Below are 15,918 nucleotides of genomic sequence, written 5' to 3'. Positions count from 1 at the left end.
AATCCCATACATATGCAACAGGATGTTATATTCAGTACCTGCTAAGGCATGAAAGAAGCAGAGACCCCATTTCAAAGTGAGGGTACATTCCAGGGTTTGTAAAAAGAAAAAAAAAAGGAGCTGCTAGTGAACTTGTTTTACAATCCTGAACTGACTACCAACTTCTGCCTATAAGAGAATTTGAGGGGCGAAGGTATGAAGTGGAGACTAAAAGAGTCCTTTTGGGAAGCTGCTGGAATACTATGTGTCCCACAACCCTTCAAAAGAGTAAGGCTTGGTACAATCAAAATAATGTCAGTAGTTAAGAACATGATGTTTATACATGTAGAATGTACTTGTTCCAGAGTTTATTTAATTTATTAAGGAAGGAACCATCAGAATGGTCAAGCTGGTTCAAAAACATTTGATAGGCTGACTACATAGGGGCATGTACAAAAAATATTGGCATATGACTTCCAGTAAGATACAAAACTAGTAAATGTGCTATAGGACAGTAAAACTCTAAGATCTGGGATTATTTTCTCTAAAGGACAGTTACATATAAAATTTTAGAGATGTATGAATAGTAAATATTATCACAAAACTGTACTTTTTCCTAGAGAATAAGGTAACCTTTGAGTGGGCTCTTAGAGTAGGCATTGAAAAGTTATGTAGTTGCTCCTTATCTTATGTTCATGCTTTGAACAATGTCAGTGAGCAGTCCCTGACTGTCATTTGAAGCCTGGTAGGACATACATCAGTGGGTCGCTGCCATTGGGGACACACTGGGCTAGCTTTTGACTCCTTTCTGAGGAATCAGAAATGCAATTGGTAGGCTGGCCTGTTGTCAATCTCTGAGCTAAAGAGAGGCAACTGTGTTGGCTGTCTCACACTCGCACAATGTGGCAGGGCAAAGCACGCAAAAGCATTTCCTATATGTCACATATGGAACATGCAAAAATAAGAGAAAGTGGGTTATTTAAAATTCTGTCCAGGAGGACCACTGAGACCCTGCAGAGGGAAGCAAGAATAATCACTTCATGCCAGAGACATCATCACCTCTAAAGGGATTTAGGGAAGAGGTCCACTGTGGATGGGATGGGTGGTCTCTGGGTAACAGACAGCTTTGTTGACATAAGAATGCCTGACCCTCTAGAGAGGTTTTATAAAAACTTATTTGATTCCAACAGAGGATATTCCAACAGACTGAGAAAAATGCTTCCTGAAATGTCAGTTTGCAGCTTCTTTTATTCTTTTGAATTAAGGAAGAATTGGAAGGTGTGATTACAGGATAGTGAAGATCATGAGGTCTCTTGAGGAGTCTAAAAGAGGGTATTTCAAAGGTGTGTTAACCGAGATGCACAGAAACAATGAACAGGAATTGCTTAAGGCAAGGATAAGTCTGTGACTAAAAAGTTACATGCTTAAGGCATGACTATCCCATATAATAAAAGCATGATATGCAAATTGACCCTAAGGGCAGAATGACCAGAATGACTGCTTGACCAGTAACTGTGAGGCACACTGACCACCTCTTGGTCCCTTTCCCTGGCTGGCAGGCTCCCGTCACCTGATGGCAAATGGGGAACTGGGTTGAGTAGTGGGGAATGCGGGCAGTGCCAGGCCAAAGCCTCCTCCTGTCACCCCACACACAGAGGATGACCCAGGGGTGGGTGGCGGTGGGGGGTCGGGCCAGCTGCAGGCAGCAGGGGGAAGATGGCCCTTTCACAGGTCAGACCTAGGGACTGTACCTGTGCATGAATTTCATACGCTGGGCCTTTAGTTTACTATAAAGCCTACCAGTTAAGAATTTATGATCATATTATCCTGTGAGGTTGTTTTCCATAGAACTGTCTTTTCATCCACAGCTTTAAACACCTGTCAGGTGCAGTACCAGCCAAGACAGGACTTTTCTGCTTTAATCCTTATCCTTTCCTGTGATCTTAATATAGGAAATAAATAAGATAGGAGCAAGAATGCAGAATAGGAACATGAGCCTTTTTTAAATTAAATGTATTGGAATGACATCCTAGCTAATAAAAGAGTAATATGCAAATTGACCATCACTCCAACACAGAAGATGGCTGCCCCCATGTGGTCAAAGATCCTGCCCCCATGTAGACACAAGATGACCACCAAAAGATAGCCAGCAGGAGATGGAAGTTGAGGGCAATCAAGCCTGCAGGGGAGGGTAGTTAGGGGTGACCTGACTGGCAGAGGAGGGAAGTTGGGTGTGATTGGGCCTGCAGGGAAGGGCAGTTGGAGAGGAACCCAGGCCTGCAGGGGAGAGCAGTTGGGGGGGGGGGGGGTAGACCAGGCCTGCAGGAGAGGACAGTTAGGGGCAAACAGGCTGTCAGAGGAGTGGTTAGGGGGTGATCAGGCTGGTAGGCAGAAGTGGTTAGGGGTAATCAGGAAGGTAGACAGGTGAGCAGTTGGGAGGCAGCAGTCCTGGATTGTGAGAGGGATGTCTGACTGCCTGTTTAGGCCCAATCCTATTGAAGAGGGTGTAGACTGGGATGAGGGACACCTCCCGCTCCATGCACAAATTTTGTGTATTGGGCCTCTAGTTGGTTAATAAAATTACATGGGTTTCAATGTACAATTCTATGATACATCATCTATACATTGCATTGCGTGTTAACCATCCAAAGTCAAATATTCTGCCACCATATATTTGAACCCCTTTATCCTTTCCTACCCCAAACCCCCTTCTCACTGGTAACCACCACCATATTATTGTCCATATTTATGATTTTTTTGTTTTGTTTTCCTTGTTCATTCACTTGTTGCTTTCAGTTTTATAATCTCTCATTTGAGTGATATCATATATGGAGGTTCCTAAAAAAAAAAAAAAAAGTAAGAACAGAGTTACCATATGACCTTTTCTGGGTATCTACCCCAAAAATGTATTCACAAAGATATATGCATACCTATGTTCATTATAGTATTATTCATGGTGGCCAAGACATGAAAACAAGTGAAGTGTCCTTTGGTAGATGTTTGGATAAAGAAGATGTGATACGTATATCTGGTTTCAACTGATAACTCAAATTTGAAAAAGAAATGTATTTTAATAAATACTGCTTTTATAATTATTCAAAGTATACACATTTTTGGAATATATATATACATACATACACACACACACACACACACACACACACACACATATATATATATATATATATATATATGCATATATACACATATGAATACTACTCAGTCATAAGAAAAGAAAATGTACTGCTGTTTGTGACAACAACATGGATGGATCCTGAGAATATAATGCTAAGTAAAATAAGTCAGACAGAAAAAGTCAAGAACCATAAGTCTTTCTTTCAGGTCCTTGACTTTATGCTTGCCTGTCATCAGCAAGCCTGATAACTATGGAAGGAAGAAAACGTTGATGCTAAATCATTTGCAAGGTTTTGACAATTACGTGGGACTGGACATTTTTCTTATCCATCTAAGAACTTTTATTACCTGTGAGTGACCAGAAAAAGTCTTGAGGCCTGCCACAATTTTCCTCTAGGCAGCAGCCTACCAAGTACAAAATAAGATTACTTAATGAGTTGCTGACTTAATGGGTGTGTGTGTGTGTGTATGTGTGTGTGTGTGTGTGTGTGTGTGTGTGATGGGGGGCGGGGGAGATATTTAAGCGTGACCTTGCAGCTACCCTTTACATTCAATGTCTAGTCTCTCAATTTCTTCCTTGTGGATAATTTTTTTTATGTCTTTAAATAGAATATCCCTAGTTCAGAAAACTTGTATTCAAATCTCATCTTCACCCTGGCACAATAAAACATGACTTTGCAAAAACTCTCAGGAATACTGTACTCCAATACAGATGTGGAAAACTATTTGCAGAACTGCTGGTGTGTCAGTTAAATGCATTCTGCTTCAGGACATTGGCTCTCTAGAGGTGTCTCTGTTTTCAGATGTTTCATTTCATGTTGTCACTAATTATGTTCTGAAAGACAAACACTTCATATTTTTTTTTATTTTATTGCATAATGTGGCATGGGATTAGTACTTTTCTTTTCTTTTTTTTTTTTTGGTTCTGCTTTGTTTTTCATAGCTGTGCATGAATTAAAGTATTTTCCAGAATGTAAGATAATGTCCTTTTAATGCTTTTGAAAAGTGCCAGGATATTTTATTGATTATTTTTATGAGTTTAATTTTACCAGTAAATGCTTTTAATAATTCTTCTCTGCAGTGAAAAATGATGCTGTACAGAAGTGATTGGAGGTTTTGTATAAAATACTGCTCTTGATGATGAAGTCAGAAATGAAGTTTGTTTATTGTTCCCTGCCTGGACTATTCCTTGACCTGATTACCCCATGTCTTACTCTCTCCCCGAATTCAGAGGCTCCACATCAATCATTAATTAGCTGCCTCTTGCATGCCCACACTGGGGATCAAGCCCCCAGCCAAGGCGTATGCCCTGACTGGGAATAGAACCATGACCTCCTGGTTTATAGGGCGATGCTGAACCACTGAGCCACACTGGCCAGGCTATTTTGTTTCTTTATGCTGCTCTGTCTTTAAAAAACCTGGCATATTTATGTTTATTTACTGACTTTATGCCTCCATTAAAATATAAATTTGACAACAGGAGGGGCTATGTTTGTTTTTTTCACTGCTATATTTTAGAACCTAGGATGATGGACCCCGAATAAATATATGTTAAATGAATGAATGGATGGATGGATGCATGATGAAAACCTTTCATGGTAATTTGAATGGCACAGCTATCAGGGAAATGCAGCTTTAAATAAGAAACTCTACGAGTGTTATATCCTTTTAAAACTTTCACTGTATAAGATTTAATATTTTATGATTTTTTTTTTTCAGAGTGGAAGAGAGATAGAGAGTTAGAAACATCAATGAGAGAGAATCATTGATAAGCTGCCTCTTGCATACCCCCTACTGGGGATGTGCCCACAACCAAGGTATATGCCCTTGACTGGAATCCAACCTGGGACCCTTCAGTTCGCAGGCCGAGGCTCTATCCACTGAGCCAAACCGGTTTTGGCAACTGTATAAGGTTTAAAGGAAGGATTCAGTGAATTTATACCTTGAGCACTAAGATAACCAAAGCCACCACCATCATTTTTAAGCATTTATTAAGTACCTACTATGGGCCTGGTTTAATTCTTAAAGACTTAATGGACCTTGTTTCATTTACTCTTCCATGCAGACCATGTATGGACTAAGTGTGATGTTACGGATTAAACTGGGTTTTATAACATGTTCAAGGCCACAACTGTGGCAGCTCTAGAAGTCAAACTCAGGTCTGCCTTCATTTCAAAGCCCGGAGTCATGACCACAGGCTATCATTGTTCTTTCTTATCTATTCCGGCTATAATCGTATACAACTGAATCTGCCAAGGCAAAGCATTGTGTTCTTAAATGAGTATTGGCAGGTGCATTAATGTGGAAAGCAGTGGTGCAGAGGGTGGCATCATAACCACAGACCTTGAGATTATTAGTCCAGCAATAAAGGAGGATTCAGTGTGGATAAGCATAAAAGACTTTTTGACTACTGCCTGCAGAATCAGGTATACATCCCACTTGCAGAATATAAAAACAGCCTATTTCGGAAGCCAAAAATTAAGTTCACCTCAGGTGATTCTGGGAAGTGTGGGTTTATATCCTCCCCCTCTCTTTCTCTCTCTCATTACACCTACCCACTCGCCCTCCCATATATTTGGTGTAAAGAAAATGGAGTTCTGAGTTTGCCAAGGCACCTGGGTTCTAGTCTTGGCTTTGTCTATTGTGACCTTGGATAAGCAATTGAACAGGGCCTATATGCGGAAGTTCTGAACTTGTTTGGGTTCGTTCTTCTAGGGTCTGCCCTTTGCTGGCTCTGTAATTTTGGGTTGTTATTCAAGCGTTCTGTGCCTTAATTTTCTTAGCTATACGTTAGGCTGTTTTGAGGGTTAAATGTTACAAATAAAACTCTTAAAACAGTGCTTGGAATACGTAGGGGCTCAGTGCTAGCCAGGGGTTACCCACCCCAGCAGAAAGTCTCCAGACCTGCAGAGTTTCCCAGCCCTTTCCTTCCCTCCCTCTCCATCTCCTTCGTCCCCCTCCCCTTTCTCCTCCACCTAGCCTCTCCCCTATTCCCTCTCGGCACGGCTCCTTAGCTCCCTCTGCCGGCCGACAGCGGCAGGGCCCAGCCTTCCGGTTGCTATGGCTACTGAGGCAACGCGGTAACCAAGGAGACCAAGGCGGAAGCTGTGGGCGACTAGCTTGGGCCGCGGCTGTGACGCGGAAGCCTGGGGTCTGCAGGTGGGTGGACCTGCGGCGGGGCTGGGGGGCTGCGGGGCGGTGAGGGGAGCGGGTGGGCCGGCGGGGAAGGAGGGCCAGAAGGTACTTGCGGAGCCCCTGCCCGGCTCTGTGTCAGCCCTGCAGGCTGAGGGCTGGGCCAGGAGGCCTTGACCTCAGGAGTTGAAAGTCCTCTTTTCTCTAGGCAAATGGAGACCTGGATCCAGGGAGAGCCCCAGGCAGGACACGGGTACCCCTTCTACAGCCGGACCTTTTAAACGTGCTAGCTTCTTTTATTCCTTGAAGTTATTTGCGCCTTAGGAAAAGTCTGGTGCCTGAGAAAGCATGATCACACTCCCTTTCCTGGCCTCCTTTCTGCCTGGGCGGCCTCATGCCCCCGCTTCATTCCTCCCAAGCAAAGGTCGCAGAGAGGGATGCCAGATTCCTGATTCATCTGAAGCTGTGGAACTTTTCCCCTCCTTCCCGAATCAGCATTTGAGGGCTCAATATAGCGGTCTGGTAGTTATGTATTTTTTGCACCCTGCTATTTAAAATCCAGAGAGAGCAAGTCTCAGAAAATAAAGTCATATGAAGTTGAAACTTCCCAGGTTAAAACTATGCAATCTGTATGCTAATTGAAAACTTAAAAACAAAACACACACACACACACACACACACACACACACACACACCAAAAACAAAATGGAATCCTCCCGCTCCCTCTAGCATCTTATCTTAGAGGTTACATAGAGGTCCACCCTGACCTTCCATAAAATATGCCAGCTGTATCACAAATTAATTATTTGAAAGTTCCTCGGTCCTTGGTTTATTTCCTTCAAAACCCAATACTTCCCACAATTATTTTATTTGCTTTTTAATTTTTCTTAATTCCTTCAGCAGAGTGTAAGTCTAATGAGGATTGGGCACTGAACCTGTCTGGTCCACCTTGTTCCACAGCCCTTACCCTGATACCGGGCACAGAAGAGGTGTTTAATGTGTATTTGTTGAAAGCTTATCACAGTCCGGTAGGATACTTGGGGAGAAAACCCAAATATTTGTTGAAGCAGGAAAGAGGGTGGTGTGTTCATTAAATTTTTTTTTCATAAGGTTGATTATGCAATAAATTCAAAGCAGTACAGAAAAATTAAATACTTAAAACTTAGCACATTATTTTTTAAAAATATTTTTATTGATATTTTTTACAGAGAGGAAGGGAGAGGAATAGAGAGTTAGAAACATCGATGAGAGAGAAACATTGATCAGCTGCCTCCTGCATGCTGCCCGCTGGGGATGTGCCCACAACCAAGGTACATGTCCCTGATTGGAATCAAACCCGGGACCCTCAGTCCACAGGCAGACACTCTATCCACTGAGCCAAATCTGTGAGGGCAAACTTAGCACATTATTATTAGCAATACACTATATGTAAGCCTTCTACTAATTGCTGGGGATTCAAAGTCCAAATATTTGAGTTACTTGGGAAACAACACTTATATAAGGGAAGCAGCAAACAAATAACAGCGAATGAATGAAATATACATGGTATCCTCACAGTATGAGAAACTCCTTTCTGATGGAAGAAATCTTCCTGGTAGAGGTAGCCTATGAACTGGGCATTGAATAGAATACAACTTGTGAGCAGAGATGTGGAAAGTTAAGCATAAGGTTTAGGAAGATTGGGATGCATGAGGGATCTTAAGTTCCAAGTGGAGAAACTGTGTATTTGTTGTTTTCCTAGGGCTTCTGGGAACTGTTTAAAGGCAATCATTTGTGACCCCAGATTACATGGGAGCAACCTGACAATACAATTTCAATGGTGTTTGAATATATTGGTGTAAAATATTTGATGTCAAACAGTTCTTTTTCTAAATTTTCTGTTTATGGCAGATTGAGAGTAGGGGAGGGGCAAGAATCAAAATGATTTCAATGAATCATTTTAAGTCAATAGAACCATATTTAGATTTTGAGTCTTAAGAGAAGCCAATAGGACTGGGAATAAAATTGTAATTCCTGGCTCTATTACTAATCTTGGACAGATGCCTTATTTACCCATTCCTAAAATATGTGCCAGAGAGCACCTAGGGTATTAATGGATTGTAAGAGAATGAGTGGGAGATATAAAATATAAATACAGGGTGCCCCCAAAACATGTATACACATTTTAACAGCTGATAGCTCAATTGATTTTCTTTCTCTTCAGCCAGACTAAGTTTTGAACAAAGGAAATTTATCCTAAAACTAGAGGCCTGGTGCACAAATTTGTGCATGGGTGGGGTCGCTCATCCTAGCCTGCAATCAGGGCTGATCGGGGCTGTCTTGTCCAGTAGGCTGGCCAGGGGGAGGAAGGGGACTGGGAGGTTGGCTGTGGGAACATACTGGCCACCAGGGGGCAGCTCCTGCATTGAGCATCTGCCCCTTAATGGTCAGTGTGAGTCATAGTATATGGTAGACTGGTTGTTCTAATTGTTCAGTCGTAATGGTAGCTTAGGCTTTTATATATGTAGACTAGAAGCCCAGTGCATGGATTTGTGCACAGGTGGGGTCTGACCTGTCCTGATCAAGGGTGGGACCAGCTTGCGGGGAGGTGCCATGGTCAGTTGGCCAGCTGGCCCCATCCCCTAGTCAAACTCCCATTCAAACTCCCTGTCAAATGGGGGCCATTTGCATATTAGCCTTTTATTATATAGGATACTATGGAAAGTTTGAAAATGCAGTCGAAGTACAAACACTGCCTTTATAATTATTCACAGTGTCCCTCCCCCCAAAAAACATATACACACTTTAACAGCTGACCACTCATTTAATTTTCACTCTTTTCAGATTTAACATTTAAAATAATGGGTGAAGCCATACTAGGCTTCGAACAAAGGAAATTTATCCACTAGACTTTTTTTTAATGGGGATACATAAAATATAAAGTTTACAATACAAAACTGTCAACAGTTAATAAATTGAGGGGCACAAATACAGCAGTGCCTGGACCAGAACAGTCATCAGTTTAAAAAAAGGCATTGGAAAAAAAAAATCATTTCTGTAGATTCTTTTAAATTTTGAAAATGAACTGTATGTTAATGAACACTGACTTTATCCTCATTCAAAGTATGTATATATATTTCTGGGGTACCCTATATATGAAAGAGCTTTTTCCCCCTGAAATTTATAGTTTATAAATTTAATACTTTTATTGCTATTTATAATCAGATGTTTCTAGTTAATACAGGATTAATAATAATTGTACATTACTGTCATGCCTTTCAAAATGTTTTTAAGCAATAGAAGAGTTTCTTTATATTAAATCTGACCCAGAGGTTTATTATGTAAAATAGATAAACATCAAATAAGTTGTGGTTAAAGCAGAGCCTTTAATGATCCGCCTATTTCCTTTGCAAGGTATCGGGTCTAGTAATAATTAATGTCGTTTTTAACATTTGTTTAAAATCTTGCTTGGCGTTGACTTGTATTGACATAACCTTCAAACACGTGGTATCTACAGAACATGTGAAGTGCAATTAACAAGTTTTGCTTGAAAAAGTTTGTGTTTGGTTTGGTTTTTGTTGCAAAACTAGGGCTAAGAAGATGGCGGATGAAGAGCATATTCGGCACCGCATGCTTTACGAGTTCCAATTAGGAAGAAAAGCAAGTGAGGCTGCAAAAACATCTGTAGTGCTCTTGGTCAAGATGCAGTTAGCGCCAGAAAATGCCAGCGTTGGTTTGAGAAATTTTGCGAGGGAAATTTTTCGTTAGATGACAAGAGTGGTCAAGGCCGTGTGTCCAATTTTGATCAAGAAGCTCTTCAAGCTCTTTTGGTGCAAAATCCTCAAATTACCCAACAAGAGCTTGCAACAACTTTAAATTGTTCACAAAAAACAATTTCCAATCAATTGCGTGCACTTGGCAAAGTCCAAAAGTTTGGAAAATGGGTTCCTCATGAGTTGACCGACAACAACCATAATCAAAGAGTCACAATTTGCAGTTCGCTCCTCTCTCGTCAAAACCGTTTGCCGTTTTTAGAGCAAATTGTTACCGGAGATGAAGAATGGGTGCTGTATGTTAATTTGAAAAGGCGGCCTCAATGGTTGGACAAAAATGAGGCTCCGCAGCCCACGCCAAAACCTGACTTGCATGCGAAAAAAGTGTTGTTGTGTGTTTGGTGGAATTTTAAAGGAATTCTTCATTATGAACTTTTACCATCTAACCAAACCATTACAAGTGCAGTGTATAGTGCCCAATTGGAAAGGTTAGCTCAAGCTTTAAGAGAAAAAGAACCCGCGCTGATGAATCGGAAGGGCGTAACTCTTCACCACGATAACGCATGGCCGCATACTGCAAGAATCACTGCTGAAAAACTGCGCCAGTTGGAATGGGAAGTTCTCCCTCAACCTGCATATTCTCCTGATATTGCCCCTTCTGATTACCATTTGTTTCGTTCTTTGCAAAACTTTCTTCTTGGAAAAAAATTTAATAATGAAGAATGCCTCAAAAATGCATTGACCGAATTTTTTGCATCAAAATCACAAGAATTTTACAACAGAGGGATTAAAATGCTTCCTGAGTGTTGGGCACAAGTAGTAGAAAACAACGGCAACTATATTGTTGATTAAATTTTGTTGTATTGTTTAAATAAATTCGATTTAAAAAAGTATTAGAAAACGACATTAACTATTACTAGACCTAATAGTTTCTAGGCTTGCCCTCCCTCTCCATACCCCAAGCTCTCTGGAGGCTCCTTAGGAGCCCACTGTTGTACAGGCCACAGATATCCTGAAGATTGAGGGCTGAGAGGTGGGATCCTCACCATTTTCTTCATGTGGATAAAGCAAAACTCAAGAGATCACTCTGACACAAAGTCTTCTGCACTTAAACACTGTCCTATACAATAAGAAAGGAATATGCTAATGATCCGGTATGCTGCAACATCATAACCAATTTACAAGTGGTAGAGAGCTACAGGAGGGCGGGGGAGCAGGTGGAGAGTTACAGGAGGGTGTGACAGTGAGCTACCAGCCATGGTGTGCGGGTGGCCAGCTGAGGCAAGCGGCAGTAAGCTACTTGCACAAGGATTTGTGTGCGGGGCTACTAGTCTTTTAATATTTTTGTTTTTAATTGGAAAGTACTTTACAATGACATCTTGTCCCTTGCTGTCTAAGTAAACTTTCTCAGGTGTTCTCAAAGGGAGCCTGCACATAGAATGTGAACTGTGGGTGACCTGGGATTTTTGAATATGTGCTAATGTAAAAAAAAAAAAAAAATCCTGATTTATTGGCTTTTAACCTTTCGGGTTTAAGATTCTCTGAATCTTTAGAAAAAGCAACTAATCTTATATAAGTTTTCAGTTATGCAAATTGGCCCACCTTGAAAACTATGTTTTCCTAAACCTCCCATTTTGCCAGTGTCCTGATGGTAAATTCTTGGAGGCTGGGCCAACTCTTTTTTATTTTTTTTTATTATTCTTTCTTGATTAAAATATTACATATGTCTCCTTTCCCCCCCTATTGACCTCTCCCAGGCCACTCCCAACCCCCAGTACATGCCCTCATCTTCCTAGTGAAATGTATTTTTGTTTATTTCACAGAGGAAGGGAGATAGATAGAAATAGCAGTGATGAGATAACCTTTGATTGGCTGCCTCCTGCACGCCCCATACTATGAATCAAGGCCGCAATCTGGGCATATCCCCTGACTGGAATCAAATCGTGACCTCCTGGTTCATAGGTCTTGTTCTCAACTGCTGAGCCATGCCTGTTGGACAACGAGGGCGACTCTTGATGAATGCTCTGAGCTTTTAGATTTATAGCTCATCATCATAAATTTCCTTGTTTCCCTTGGTGGCAGCAGGCCTTGGTGCTTGGGTTGCATTCGGAATGAGAACTGTGTATAAGGATCATCAAACCATCATGGACAATTTTGGGTCATATTGTCTGTATATGTGTGGGGAAAAACGAGGTTGGGGACAGGAAAATGTTGCAGCCTAATAAATCAGGGACCTAGAAAATGCTCCAAGTAACTACTAAACTTTTTGGATTTAATGATAAGACAAAAAAAATGAGTGATCAGAGGACAGGTGGAGGTTTGCATCACAGGGATTTTATCTGCATTCCCCTGATTAGGCAACTGAAGTTTTGTGCTTTGCTATTCTTCTTGATGACATTGTTATATCCTTGCTGTCCCAAGAAAGGTGACTGATTCTCTGTTGGTTTTACTAAAGGAAACATGCAGAACGAATGACTCACAATTACAGCCTTTCTTTTTTTTTTAATTTTTATTCCAGACAAGAAAATTGGCTTATGTGTGTGACTCGATAAAACATTCAATTGAGAAGAAACCTTACTAATTGCATTCAGTGAAGTGAAATGCCCTCTGAATAAGACCATTTGTTGGTTAAATCACATTATCAGCAGAGTTATAAATCTGAATCATCTCGTGCTAATGAAATTCACTGACTTTTCTTTCATTCTTTTCAGTCTTTCTGTATCAGATCAGCTTTATGTACATACACAAAAAATTGCATATCTCAATGCATAAATAAAATCAGGCAATGTAAATTATTTTAATTTATTAGACACAGTAACTGTGGATTCTTTTTAAAAACATATATTTTATTAATTTTTTACAGAGAGGAAGGGAGAGGGATAGAGAGCTAGAAACATCGGTGAGAGAAAAACATCGACCAGCTGCCTCCTGCATACTCCCTACTGGGGATGTGCCCGCAACCAACATACATGCCCTTGACTGGAATTGAACCTGGGACCCTTCAGTCCATAGGCCGATGCTCTATCGACTGAGCCAAACCAGTTTCAGCAGAAAATGTGGATTCTTTTACTTTTACTTAATGATAATGATAATGATGAAGTATTATTTTTCTTGCAAAACTTACCAACAGTAGACTAGGGTCCAATAGTTGGATTTCTTGATTATAATAATAAAAAAAGATATATATATATTCTATGTTATAGAAGCAGGATTATTCCAGAAGGTTTTATTAAAGGTAGCTTTTGTAGCCTCTGTTTGATAAAAATGAGACAGAGATTTTACCTACAAAGAAGATGCATCCTCCCCAAAAGCAAACAAAATCCTAGGTGTCTGTTCCTGTGAAAGCTTTAGTTCTTTTTGACACTGATTTTAGCTTTGAGAGACAAGAGGTGTTGGTTGAGAAATGAATCTGAGTTGGGTGTTCCTCCTAAGTATTTCTGTTGGAATGTCCCATGGTATTGCTGTTGCTTATGTGGCTTTCTCTTTGATTGTGAATTCTTTGAGGGAAGATACCATGTTATTTACCATAGTGACTTCAGTACCGGTTACTGGGGTCACAAAGGATCTGCTACATTAATGTTGATGAAAGGCATAAATATACATACTCCTATGATGCAACCACTCACTACATTGCTTACAATATAAAATTTTGTGAAATTTAATTTTGTAATTATCTTCAAAGAATAATTTCCTTCAGAGTTTCCTCCAAGGTTGTAGAAGTCTACCATTTCATGATGGATTTGATTTTTGGAGGTAGGGTTATTTGAAACTAGATTTGAGTGAACAAAGTAGTTGCTTCTGCTGGGCATTTTTATTTTCAATGAAGCACAACAAAATAGATTTGTGTTTTTTTTTTTTGAGGGTATGATGGGTTCTGAAGACGGTTTCAAAAGAGACATTCCCAAAATGTTTTGATCAATGGTGGCATCACTGAAATTATGTTGTGTAGACTTTGAAGTCACAATAACCTTCCATTTGGTTATTCATATTCTGATGCCTACTCTTAAGTCTATGAAAAGCTTCTAGTGTTATTTTATGTTCTTTCCTTAAAACTTTCAGTGACTCTCAGCTATAGAATAAGTTCCAAAAGCTTTATATTGGCATTTAAAGCAACCCATTATTGGGCCTCAGTCTATATTTCCAAGCTTATGCCTGCTTTTCCCCCTTCATGTAACCTGTACATCAATCAAAGGGAAGCAGTCAGTCCCCATTTAAGAGCTGTACTTTCTTATAATGTAGAATGATCATTCAATCCATATCATCATATATAAGCCTTGCTTATCCTTAAAGCTATATTATAAATACTAGCAAGCTAGAATTCTCTCTTTTCTCTCACTTCTATTATTAAATGTGTAAATTTTATGGCCCTTGTCATTTCCACCTTGTTTTATAGCTTTTACATATAGCTCTTAAATGCTGTATTTGACTCTATGCCATTTGAGCCCAAACAACAAATATTCTTGGGCCTTCTTCATGCCTTTCAGCCCAGAACTTTGCATATAGTGTAGCCTTTACAAATATTTATAGGGAGTGTGAGCATATAAGAGCACATATATATAAACTTGAGAGTATCAAATGATTTGAGCATTTAAGAGTAAGGACTCTATGTATTGCTTCTTATATTTCTATAGAGTATTTGGGATTTGGAAATTTTTATTCATATAAAAATCTAATAGTTTTGCATGTGATTCGGTAATTCAGCATTGCAGAGTAAATTATTATAGGACCATGAATAATTGGGATACTCAGGAAAGAAGGTGTTCTGAATAATTTAATTTTCTGGTTAACTTAGAGTTAGGCAGAAAATCTATTTTGTTTCATTTCTTATTGAAAATTCTTTCTAAATATGCTAATTTCTTATCTTAGGCTAAGAGCATCATTAAAATTTTCTTTGATAAATGAGAATATTAAAATGCTTTTGGGCAATCATTGCATACCTTAATTCTCATCTTACATTACCATATATGCAAAAAAAAGAGGTTTTAAGTTTGGACTGTATCTCTTTTCACTATATTTAGCCTTGGATGTTATTTTTGGATGGGAGCAAATACATGATATATATTTTTATAACCTTAACATAGAAAGAGCCAGAATATGTACTCTACTTGTGTTTATGAATGCTTTCTTCACTTTCAGTTGAATATTGCCATAGCCTTTTGCTACATGATTATTGTAAAATCTTATATCTATCAGAAATGTTGTATTTATAATTTTATTGGTATGTAAATGTATATAAATTATAATTATCACATACAATATTTTTTTTGTTTAACCTTTGATTTAGCCTTTTTTTTCTCCTAACAATTTCTAAGTTATATGTAGTTTCAGATTTGTAAGTTAACCTCTTTACCACTGACATAATTCTTTTGTCTTTGTTACTTTTTCAGAAGTTTCCACAAATAACAGTAATTTGTAGAGAATATTAAGACAGTAACCATGAACAGCAAAGACTTTGTAGTTCTTCCATGGGGAAAACCTGGACATTCTGTGAAGCTAAAATATAAGTAAGTGCATACAATATTTACTTAAGGAGAAATAATTGCTGAAGTTTTTGCATATTGTAACTGAAAGCATTTTTGCTTAAGGCTGTTTAGAGTTGAACTCTAAATTCGTGAATTCTTATCTCTTTTTTGTTTTCACAGCTGTATTTTCATCTATAAGAGTGTTGGCCTGATAATAGATTAAAAAGTAAGAAATAAAATATTTATGACACGGGAATAGAAGGAAAAAGGTATAAATGAAGGTTGTGCATACTAACTATTAAAACTATAGCAGAAAGTTACAAATATTTTTTGTGACACTTATATAAAATAAAATAAAAATATTGCTCTGAGAAAATGGAAAGAAACTTAAAGTTAAGGAGACTGTTAGGGTGAGTGACCTTTTAACAGGAAAAAGGAAGCCCTCACTTTGCATGGTT

General features: G+C 39.2%; 1 protein-coding gene across 1 annotated transcript in view; it reads left to right on the top strand.

Annotated features, from left to right (window-relative positions):
* Positions 1 to 6,183: 6,183 nt before the first annotated feature.
* ZBBX (zinc finger B-box domain containing) overlaps positions 6,184 to 15,918 on the top strand; it is a 102,468-nt gene continuing 92,733 nt past the window's right edge. Inside the window, exons 1-2 of the mRNA XM_084872647.1 lie at positions 6,184 to 6,273; positions 15,386 to 15,502. Coding sequence (XP_084728773.1) covers positions 15,435 to 15,502 — 68 coding nt within the window. The 5' untranslated portion in view covers positions 6,184 to 6,273; positions 15,386 to 15,434. The remainder of the gene's footprint in view (positions 6,274 to 15,385; positions 15,503 to 15,918) is intronic.

Source organism: Pipistrellus hanaki (genome assembly GCF_964339955.1).
Source record: "Pipistrellus hanaki genome assembly, chromosome: 2".
Lineage (NCBI taxonomy): Eukaryota > Metazoa > Chordata > Mammalia > Chiroptera > Vespertilionidae > Pipistrellus > Pipistrellus hanaki.
Note: the sequence above shows the minus strand (reverse complement) of the source record. Positions and strands in the feature narration are given on the sequence as shown.